General features: G+C 38.2%; 1 protein-coding gene across 9 annotated transcripts in view; it reads right to left on the bottom strand.

Moving 5' to 3' along the window:
- The window catches only part of RGS17 (regulator of G protein signaling 17), an 80,062-nt gene that overhangs the window by 28,763 nt on the left and 40,126 nt on the right, over positions 1-11,173 (bottom strand). For 3 of the 9 annotated variants that reach the window (XM_083829963.1, XM_083829965.1, XM_083829962.1), the window contains exon 2: positions 4,422-4,565. The exons of 1 other annotated variant lie outside the window; for it this stretch is intronic. In XM_083829963.1, coding sequence (XP_083686089.1) covers positions 4,422-4,540 — 119 coding nt within the window. In that variant the 5' untranslated portion in view covers positions 4,541-4,565. Of the gene's footprint in view, positions 1-4,421; positions 4,566-9,144; positions 9,245-11,173 lie in introns of those variants that run through there. 5 more of the 9 variants (XM_083829964.1, XM_083829966.1, XM_083829967.1 and 2 more) reach the window with 3 other exon arrangements.

The following is an 11,173-nucleotide window of genomic DNA, read 5'->3' as shown; positions in this document are numbered from 1 at the left end:
GGCTGAGCTCAAAGCACTAAAGCCATAGCACTAAACACTAGTGCATCTCTCTGAAGAGCAGTGAAATTGAGGAAATCATAGATAGTCATTCTAGGACAGTTATGGCTACTTGAATCATTGAAGTTATACTTGGTGAGGAAGCCTTTTCTTCTCTCCTCTATGGGAATGGTATTTTGTGGTGGCTTAAGACACAGGGTGAGATTCAGTTTGGCACCTTAGGTACCTAACTTGTACTTATATACTAGACACTTCAGTGAGGCAGTCCTTCCAAAGTAAGCACCTAAGGCTTATATCTGGTCAACAGAGAGAAGAAGGTTTTATAGAAGACCTTCAGAGGCATATATTATTTGCCTCTGAAGTAAATGGACAAACTTTTGCTGTTGAGGATTTCAGTAGTACTGTATTTTCCCCACTAAGGAGGAACCACTCATGATTAGCTAGTCATGCTCAGGGACCACCACTTAAAGGCTTAAAATAGTTGAGCATCCTACTGACCATACCTATCAAAATAAAAAGCCATCTTAAAAATAAAAAGCCATTTATTTCCATCTTGGCAATCTGGGCAAACCCTGCTCTGTCCATTTAAACTAAGCAATTTACTGTCATGACAATTATCTAAAATTTCAGGTTGGAAATCAGGAGAAATTCCTTATCAGAAAGTGTAGTTAGGCATTGGAATAGGTTGCCCAGGGAGGCGGTGGAGTCACCTTCCCTGGGGGTGTTTAAGGAAAGGTTGGACATGGTACTTAGGGTCATGGTTTAGTGGGTGATATTGGTGGTAGGGGGATGGTTGGACCAGATGATCTTGGAGGGCTTTTCCAGCCTTAATGATTCTATGATTCCATGATCTGTACCAATGGACATACTGGGTTTGGTTGGGATGGAGTTAATTGTCTTCACAGTAGGTTGCATAGTGCTATGTTTTGGATTTGTGGAGAAAACAGTGTTGATAACACACCAAGTGCTGAACAGTGATTACACAGAGTCAAGGTTCTGTTTCTTACACTGCCCCACCAGCAAGTTAGCTGGGGGTGCACAGGAAGCTGGGAGGGGACACAGCCAGAACTGCTGACCCAAAATCACCAAAGTAATATCCCATACCTTATAACATCATGTTAAGCAATAAAACTGAGGGAAAGAAGGACGAAGGGAGGACATTTGTCATTATGGTGTTTGTCTTTCTAAGTACCTGTTACACATGATGAGCCCTGCTTTCCTGGAAATGGCTGAACATCTGTCAGACCATGGGAAGCAGTGAATGAATTCCTTGTTTTGGTTTGCTTGTGCATGCAGCCTTGTTTTACTTATTAAGCTGTCTTCATGTCAACCCACAAATTTTATGCCTTTCACCTTTCCAGTTCTCTCCCCAGCCAGCTGGGAGGGAAGGCTGGGTGGGGCTCAGATGCCTTCTGGGATTAACTCACAATAATAGAAATGTGCTCCGGAAGTTTATTACCTTTAAAGAGGAATTATTAGAGAGAAAAAAAAAAAGTTTGTAAAAATAGGTACTGGGTAATTTTGGGATTCAACCTGTTGCTGCTAACAAGTCTCTGTTAGGCAAAGTATTAATTCTCCAAACAAAGGTGTGAATATTTGCCTATGCTGTTATGCAAACAGAAGACTTAATGCCTATTCTGATTTTAACACAGGGTAGAACAAAAGGAAACAAACATCACATGATTCACAAAAGATATTTTTAGAATTGGAATGATTTGTGTGGAGATACGAACTATTGAACTAGCTCTTCACATAGACACAAGTGAAAGCTTTATGCTAAAAGCTGCCCTCCTCCCTCCCCCCTTTTCTATGAATAGTGAGGAAGTTGTGGCACTAAACGATAGTGATATAAGAGCTGTCCCTCAGTTACATAAGCTGGTGGAAAAACAGAAGAAAAGCCTTCTTATCTTGATATTGACAGCTAAAGCATTATTATCACCATTAATAAACCCAGCTACGTTTCCAGACTGGTATCTCTTGAGAAATTCATGTTACTCAAATACCTGTGGAACTAGGGAAAGCATGTAATTACATTAGGTCCAGAGAACCTGTTACAATGATTGATTAAGCCTTCCTGTTACATGACCCTAGAGAATTACCTACCTATAATCATCTATATAATGAGTGACTATCAAAGTTTATGTGTTTTGGTTTTTTTTTTTTCATTTTTTTTCTCTTTAGGGTAACTAACTGGTGCAAGAACAGTAATTTGTACTCCACCTGGACAGCTCAAATTCACCAAACAAATTTGTCACCAGAACCAATTACTTCATTTTAACTCAGATTCAGAAGCATTTCATGCTGTCTTTTTCAAAATTTGTCCCATCTCTTCTCTTTTGGGGTTTCCACTGTAGAATCACAGAAGATAGAGCTGGAAAAGACTTATTTTATCATCTATTTTATCTCTTTGATTTTAGAAAATACAAGGGATGTCACTACCTCCTTTGATTGCGTGTTTTGCCTTAATTCAGAATATTAGCTTAAATTGACAGAATTTCTGCATGTTCAGTCTAATCTACATTATCAAAAACAAACAAACAAACAAAGCACCCAAACCCTACCATTCAACATTCCCTTTTTTCCCCAAAAAAGACAGTATATCAACAGCAAAAACAGTTACTAAAGCATTTGAAAGAATATCCTACAATTTAAAGCAAATATGTAATGGTATTGCATTCTAAGGTGTGGAGGAAGTTCAAGGGGCACAGAGCTCATGAAAGCATTGCAACAGAGTGCACCCATGGTACAGCTATGTCTTGACTACTGCAACAGTTCTGGTCACACATCTCAGACGGGGGATAGTGAAAAAGGAAAGATATAGAAAGAGACACAAGTAGGTGGATCGATAGAAGAGGATAAACCAAGGTCTGGGTCAATTTCTGTATCACAGAGATTATAGAGGAGACTATGTAAGAAAAGACACATGAAGGGAGATACGACAGAGCCTTTCTAAAAAATGATCATCCTGAGTACAATTATTCACTGTTCCTCATAATCATAGAAGCAAGGAGGCATCAAATGAAATTATTCTGTAGCAGGTTAAAACAAATAAGAGGGGTTAATAATTTACACAGAACACAGGTCTGCTGTAGAATTTATTTCTATGGGAAACTAGATGCCAAAAGTTTAGGTAAGTTACAAAAGTCACTTCAGAAAACCATATGACAAATTAATGAAAGAAAATTCCATCAAGGGCTACAAAAACCATAGGTATAACCTCTGGGCCAGGAAGTCCCTAAACTGCAGATTGCCAGAAGTTGTGACTTTTGTTGGGGTAAGCATGAGGATGTGGATGTTCACTTCTTTTATCCTTTCCTTCTAGCATCCACTACAGCATCCTGAGGTAGGATGCTGAACTAAATGGACCTTTGGTCTGTAATAGTGTAGCAAATCCTATATTGTGCCTTTGTCACAAGCAGAAGAAAACAGCAGCAAAACATCCTCCTGTTTCTTTCCATTAAAGGCACTTCTGCCCCTGTGCTGTATGGAATGAACACATTGCAAAGTATCTTTATAAAAGCATGAGCACTCCTTCATCTTTGCTCCAAATATCCACTTGCATGTATTTTTAAATGTACTGGGGGCAAATAGCCTCTGATTTTAGACTGGGGCTAGAGTGCTGGTTCAAGTGAAAATAACACAGATACACAGATGAATGGTCACTCCAAAGAGACTGAACTCTGTATGTAACAGGATGCACAGGCTCTGAACACTGCAGGTCAATTTCTTTTTCTTTCAACACTGACTGTGTTCATGAAAATAAGAAGTAAAGACTTAATGTTTTTCAAGACACTGAAAATTTTAAGCTATTTCTGAAACTGTCTTTAATTCTTTGACTTTCCAAGCCAACACGTTGTTCAGGAACAGACAGGCAACCACAATTACTAAGCCTTTTTTTCCATCAAAATTTTGACACACCAGTTAAAAGGTAAAGTAGAATTCAAGGCTTATGATTTCAGATTTACAGAATATATATTATTTAACAACTAAGAAGTAATACAAGGCTCCCTTTTTTCTTCCTGAATGCAAAGAACTGCAATATCAAAATAAAAGCAGAAAAAGTCCCGACACTTTGAACACAAAATATAAAATATTCAGCATGAAGTCTCTCACATATAAATTTCACGGGTGAAATTTTCTCATTTAGTTATGATTTTGATAGGGTAAATATATCTCAAATTTACTATTCTTTCCTCTTCCCCCTTCCCCCCTCACAAGATGTCCAACCAAATCAGGGAATTATTTAATATTTTTTTTTATTTTTTTTTTATTTTTATTTATTTATTTTCGCATGTGAAATGTTTAAATTGTGCCTCTTGGCAGCAATCCTCTCCCAGAAGTTTGCATGTTCCCAGTACTTGGCTCTTTCCATTCTCCTTGTTTACCTGTGGTGGATATGGAACCAAATATACTACAGGACATACCATGAACAGCTGCAGCAACAGCACCAACAAAAGCAACATGTGTTGTTGGGCCTTTGGTTTCCAGGTGCTTGAGACACAGCTGATGTTCCTTCATTTTGTGACTGCTGCCTCTTTCTCATTTCAGCTACTTCAGTGCCCAAGTGGCTATAAGAACACAGACATAAGAGATGTACAGAATTACTACAGACCATCATAAAGTACATTCACATTTCTACAATAACCTCTAATTCTACTGATTCTCACAGCTTGTGGCAATGAAAGCACGTGGCCATCAACCATGGTGGCCAAGTCATAGTTCTCCTGTGATAAAAGCAGTTTCCAGAAGACCACGTTTTGGTGACAAGTTTATGCTACTGTGCTTTCAAATCACATCTATTATCACTTTGACTGGACTAACAGAACTGTTATTACCCTGCTGAACACCAAGCTACACAGCTTGGATAGCACTTGGTAGAAACTGAGTCGTTCATTACCATATGACTATCACAGCTTTTTCCATTGTACTAAAAATATGGCAAAATGGTTATATACTTCAAACACGAGCTGGAAAGTGATCTTTATTTTTTAATCCAGTACTGACTTCGCTGGTGAATGTTAGACCAGAGAAATCGATATAAGTGTTGTAAAAGTCATGGGCAGCAATAGCTGTCTGTAAATAATGAGCCAAGATTACTGTGTGTCGTAACTGAGAGATTTGCTACTTGAGAGTTATTTTCTGTAAATAAAAGGAATAATAAATATTTATTTCCAAAATACTTTTCCAGCTTTGGGACTATTTTCTGGTGACAGATTTTCTTTTGCTCATTGTCAGTCCTTCCTAGGTTTTATTAGGCCAAGATATTTTTCTTTCCAGTGACTTGCACTATGCAGCTAGAAGTAATATTCCATGCATTACTTAGTTTTCAAAAGAAGCTATAACTTTACTGTCAGGTTATGTTATTTAGGAAGGTTTAGATACCAGAGTCCTTCTAATGGTTCATGTCTTCCTTGTACAACTATTGTTTTCCCAGAGTAAGAGTTATAACAAGTAAATGCAAATTAGAATAAATTTGGTACTTCTGTCTCTGAAAAAGTGCAAACATTTTAGTGTGGAGAGCAGCCCAGTGTTAAACAGAAGTGGATTGAAGAGGGCCTGGTGTGAGCAGCACGTGCTCTGCTCTTTGCCCTCAGGCCTCCTGTTGCAGCCAGGAGTGCTGCGGAAAGTCAGGCTCCGGTTAATTTGCCACCTGGGTACGTCATACACAGGTAATGGAGAGATGTCTGTACTCCCTCTACATGCATTCAAAGAGCAGCTTTGAGAATTTGCATTTTACATTATTTCTAAAACTCCTGAATTTCTTCTGTAAAAATGTCCTTATAGATAGGTTACACACAATGCCTTGTAGCAAGAACATTAAGTCTCAGAGCTTGAACCCATGCTGCAGAACTCAGGGTTGGTGCTCATTTCAGTGTCTTGTGCAGCTAACTTTTTTGTATATGTTGAAAAACTGAGTCATTTCAGTGTTTTGGTTAAACTGAACAATGAGCAACCATTTTATATTTGTTTCACATAAAATGATTTTTATTTAAGTGGAATTAAAGTCCCACCACTTCGGGGAATTCAGGAATTCTTTCAGGATTTAACTACCTGTTTATGCTATTGATATTACTTCTTATGGTTTATAGTTGCTGAATTCTTGAAGATTAAAATTACATTTAAAAATATATATATTTTTAATCTATTGTAAATGTGTTGTTAACATGGAATACTTTGATAAAATTGAAAGAACGCCCATATTTCTACAGTAGGTAGGAAGGAAAGGAAAGTGTTGCAGCATAATGTGTTGCTTAGACAGTGACAGCATGTAGCCACTTTCTCCAAATTACAGTGCTGAACTTCTGCTGACTATGCATGATGTAGTTAAATTATTTCATAGATAGCTGTGCCATGCTGTGAATAGTACTTACTTCAGCAGGTGCAATGACTATGGGTAAAGAAATTAAAGCCAGATATTTTCACAGGGAACATTTGATTCTTATAAAACAGAGATTCTCAAAATATTTCTACATAATCATAAAATGTATTAGTTTCAGAAACCAGTGAGATTACCCATATTTAGGCGTTTATAGGGCTGTAATATTGGAATGAAAGCAGCCCATGTGTTCAACCTCTATACCTGATATCATGCATTTCTTACACAATTTTAGCTACACATATAAAATATACTATTACCTTTGTTGAAAAAATGGCTAGAATCTCTTTCACTATAAATACAAGTTGGCAGGATAAAGGTTAGCCATGCAGACATAGTGATGACTGTTGTGACTTTGCTGTACTTTCACAATAACTAACAGAGCACAAGCTGCCGCTGCTACTAAGATAGATGACCCTCTGCCTTTGCTTCTGCTGAGCACACAGCCTCTCATTCCCTTGCTTGAGCTGTCCCCTTCTCTGTGCAGGCAGCAGCATTTGTGCAGGCAAATTCACTTGGTGAATGGAATAAAACAGTACACATGATTGAAAAGTAATATAAAGGGGGTGGAAAATAAATTTAACTTGGTTCAGGTCCAAGTCATGTTCACCTTGGGAAGATGTGAACACCTGGGGTGGAGCAAGGGAGGAAACAGAGCAGTACAGCACAAACATACAGAAGGGGAGGTGAGAGTGGGGACTACTGCTGGCAGCCCTTGCTTATGCTGGCATGAAATTATGGTGAAACTGACGGGAGATGTTCAGCTGCGTAAAGGTAAAATCTATAACTTTAATTCCCAGTTCACAACCCTGGCCATGTCTGGGGACAGAGGCAGAGGTGAGATTTCACAGGAGTGGTTCAATGTTCCCAGCCCTGCCCAGCAACATCTACCATTGAAACTTCTCCACTGTTCGCCTTTTGATGTGGACTGCAATGGCCAACCTTGTCAGAGGTTTGCAACTCTGGCAGTATATGGTAGCAACACAGGAGCTGTGAGGAAACATGTGCCTTCACTGCTGACTATTTCAGGAGGCATGGTTTCCTCCAAGGCTGCTCATAGCCTACAGACTAGCCAGTCACTAGAGGGATGCTATGTGCTTTACTATGCTCTGGCTCTTCTCTGGAGTTTGAGGAGGGACATGACCCATCCTGTTCCTTACCATGCAGTCTCTAACCTGAAGTCTATAAGAAATACGAGAAATCTACCCTGCTGTGCAAAACAATAATATGTTTACTGAGGATGAACGAGGATGGGTGGAAACTTTAGTTTCATGCTGATTTTATTTTAATGTTTCAGGTTGTATTTGCGAATACCAGATGTCATCTATGGAAAACTGTAATTGATTCTGTTAGATTACGTAGGATTCAGAAACAGGAACATCCTAATTCTTGGCTGTATTGACAGACTGAACCATAGACAGCAGATTTATATTTGGCGCCTTGGTCCAAGGTATGAAAAAGGAATTTAGAATCTTTAATTCAGCAATTAAGTCTAATGAGATAAATTGTTTTTCTGAAACCAAGTGTGAAAGTTAGTGCATAACTATGAAGGAGTAGAATACTGTGAGATGATATTGAGCAGACCTTCTAGGATAGTAGTACAAATTGTATCTACTATCTCCAAGACTCTTGCCTTTTAGGTTTTTCAACATTTTCATTCTTCTCTAGCTTGATAATAATACCTGGTCATGTAGGTGGACCTTTGTCCAGTAGAAGTATTATTTTTCCATGATACTCTGTATGATCTCTCAGACCATCATAACACAGGTTAAAGTTTCCTCTGCCAGTTTTACATCTGCTTCTTTGCCTCCATTTCATGGCATGGTTTACTAACATTGTTATGATTTACATTTGTGCTGATCAGAAATCAGAATAGTATTCTATTTTGCTAGACTGACTCATTCTCTTGGGGGTGGGTAGGTATTATGGCCCTCTGAGCAATACCATAATCGTGGAGGATTTAATTTTGCACATCTGCTGCCCCTACCCTGCAGCTGAGGAAAAGAATGCCAGGGTATAGCAACTGTTTATTATACTTGTTACAGACAGGTAGTTCATATAAACTGCAAAGCAAGAACATTTCTACAGCCCTGTGAACATTGTCAATGCTGCGGTGCAAGAGGAACATGAAAACTAAAAACCCCTTAGAAATTTTAAGTTTGGAGTAAGGCTTCCTGTCAGTTATGGAACCATTGGCACAAGGATCTATTTCTGTTTATATAATGTAATTACTACTTATTCCACTGGGTATTCAGGAGTAATTATTCGAGATATTCCCTTGTGCACAGAAGAGTATCTTGGGAAGAGAGCTCAAAAAGGAATAGCTGACAGAATATGTGGTTTATTACATTTATACCTGGGCAATTCTATTGAATACTGACTGCAGTAATTTCAAACTCCACACAGTGCTTCTTGAAGATGAAAAGAAGGCAATTTCTGAATGTTTCAACCGCCCTATTCCTCCATCTTCTATAGAACTTGTGCTAAGCTTTTAGAATGGTTTCCCCAGAAAGTCCCAAGGTGTTCAACACAGCACAGAACACAGGCTACATCATTTCAGTAGCTGTAGTGAAGTCTATTTTCTGACGAAAAAAGAACTTTATTTTTCTTTTTTCTTCTCTGACCTCAAAAGCCTGACATTAGTACCCTGCAAATTATCTGAACTTTACTTTTGGCACTGACAAGACCAGCCCTCTCTGCTAGTGTTGTAGCTTTCCCCTGCATATGACCCTCCTGTAAGCATTTCTACTCTCAGGATTGAGAGGGCATACCATGGAGCAGTTCAGATGCTGGGAAGTCCTAGAAGCATCTTGAAACTCCATTAGGGACAGCTAATTTTTGATCGTATCTTCTCGAGCCATTCCCTAATGTCTGTTTGGAAAAAGAGATATCATATAAGGGTGCAGATAAACACACACCATCATTTTCTACAGCAGGCAAGTGGTATTATGTCTTTTGTTGCAGGTAGGACACATAATGACTTAGCTTTCAGGACAGAATTGGAGCAGAATCAGTTAGAGCAATCTGTCTTTTGTCAAACTTCTGCAACGGAAGAGAAAAAAATCATGTTTCATCAGAAAGAAGCGGTCAATGACTTAAGGGTATTGAAGGTGATTTACTCTGTAGGCAAGAAACCTAGCCATTAAAATACTTTCTTTGGGTGATCTAGCACATCAACTCTTTTGCATTGCTTTGCTTCTTTTAACTTTGACAGTAAAGCACCAAAACCTCAGCTGCATAGCTTGCATAAATGTAAACTTTATATCAGTTTATACTAGCCCCAGATGCAACTCTATTGATGCTCACAGATGCTTGTGCGGTTCCTGAGATGCAAGGACAGCCACCACACAGCAACAGCCTTTTATTTGTGCTGTCTTCATTCGAGAGTGTCTTCAGGGTGCCACAAGCTAAATGAAGATAAACTGGAAGATTTTATTGAGTGTCTGTGAACTATAAAATTTTCTGTACACCCCTGGCAATATTGGATGAATAGTGAAGTCAAGACAGAAGAGACATGGGCATCCTTTGAAGTGCTCCTCACCACCTATACAATCTTCGTAGAGCAATGGCAATCATACTCTACCCAAGAGAAACCTTGACATGAATACATTCTCTATTTTGCTACTGGGTCATGATAACCACTCAATATTTTACAAATAAATGAATGTAAAGTAATAGAGAAGGATAAGCTTACCAGAAGGAGAAGTGTAATTGAATTACCGTGGGCTCCATTTACTTATTTCAATGTCTTTGTAGTCTATTAAAGGACAATTAGAAGTTATTGGTAAAAATGAAACTTTAATTTCTTTGAATATAGCATACATGGAAAATGCCAATTAATTCCAGCAGTATGGAAAGTTTGAAATGCTTGTATTGTTAAGAATGCTAATTTTTTGGAAGGAAAGATCAAACCAAGGGGAGGAGAATTGAAGACCCAAGTGCCTACAGCAAAATATCTTGCTCTTCTATCAGTTACTGCAACTTAACAAGAAGCTTCAAGACCTGTACATTTTTTCTGTGCAGTTATCTTTCTCCTGCTCTGGCAATGTTTGACTCTTTCTAAAGTCTTTCAGAAGATCACAAACTGGACATTCTGTCCAATGATGGAAGGAGAAGAAAAAGAAATTGTGTGAACACTTGGCAGAAAATGTTCGGACATTATGCGTTTTATTAGAATACAACACTGCTCCGTGAGTGTTCATTTAACCGGAAACTGTGCAATTTGGCTGAACATTATAAAATCTTTGCCTTGTGTACAGTAATATTCTTTTTATGACTTTTCCAGACAGCTTTTGTGCTCATAAAGGATGTCTGAGATTTCTTTTTATTATTTTATGGTGAACTTAGTATCCTTAGGAAGCCCAGCTTAAATCTCTACAATCTCATCAAGTAGATATGCATTTGTACTTTTGAATCAGAGGTTACTGCTAAGAAACAAAACATTAAGCCTGACAGTAATGCATTATTGAAAAGTTTGAGATGCCTGCATGTGGTTTTTAAGGAACTGTTCTAAAATTATGATCAAGAGCACTCTACAGCCTTCAGGAACATTTTTATAAAAAGCAAAATGTAACACTCACCAGGAAACCTTTTATCTTTTTTAAGCATATTGCTTTTATTTATGTGCGTTTGAGAAATATCTGAGAATCTCATTTTATGCTATATATATATATATACCTATTGTTTGTGGCTAGCATGGTTGCCGCTGATTTGGACACATCAAGCCACTACACTTTTGAAAACTGAAAAGATATTCTCCTCATAGGGAGGAAATACAGATCTTGACATACTGCTAAATAA

This window comes from Anser anser (genome assembly GCF_964211835.1).
Source record: "Anser anser genome assembly, chromosome: 3".
NCBI lineage: Eukaryota > Metazoa > Chordata > Aves > Anseriformes > Anatidae > Anser > Anser anser.
The sequence above is the reverse complement of the archived record's forward strand: the minus strand, read 5'-3'. Positions and strand labels throughout refer to the sequence as shown.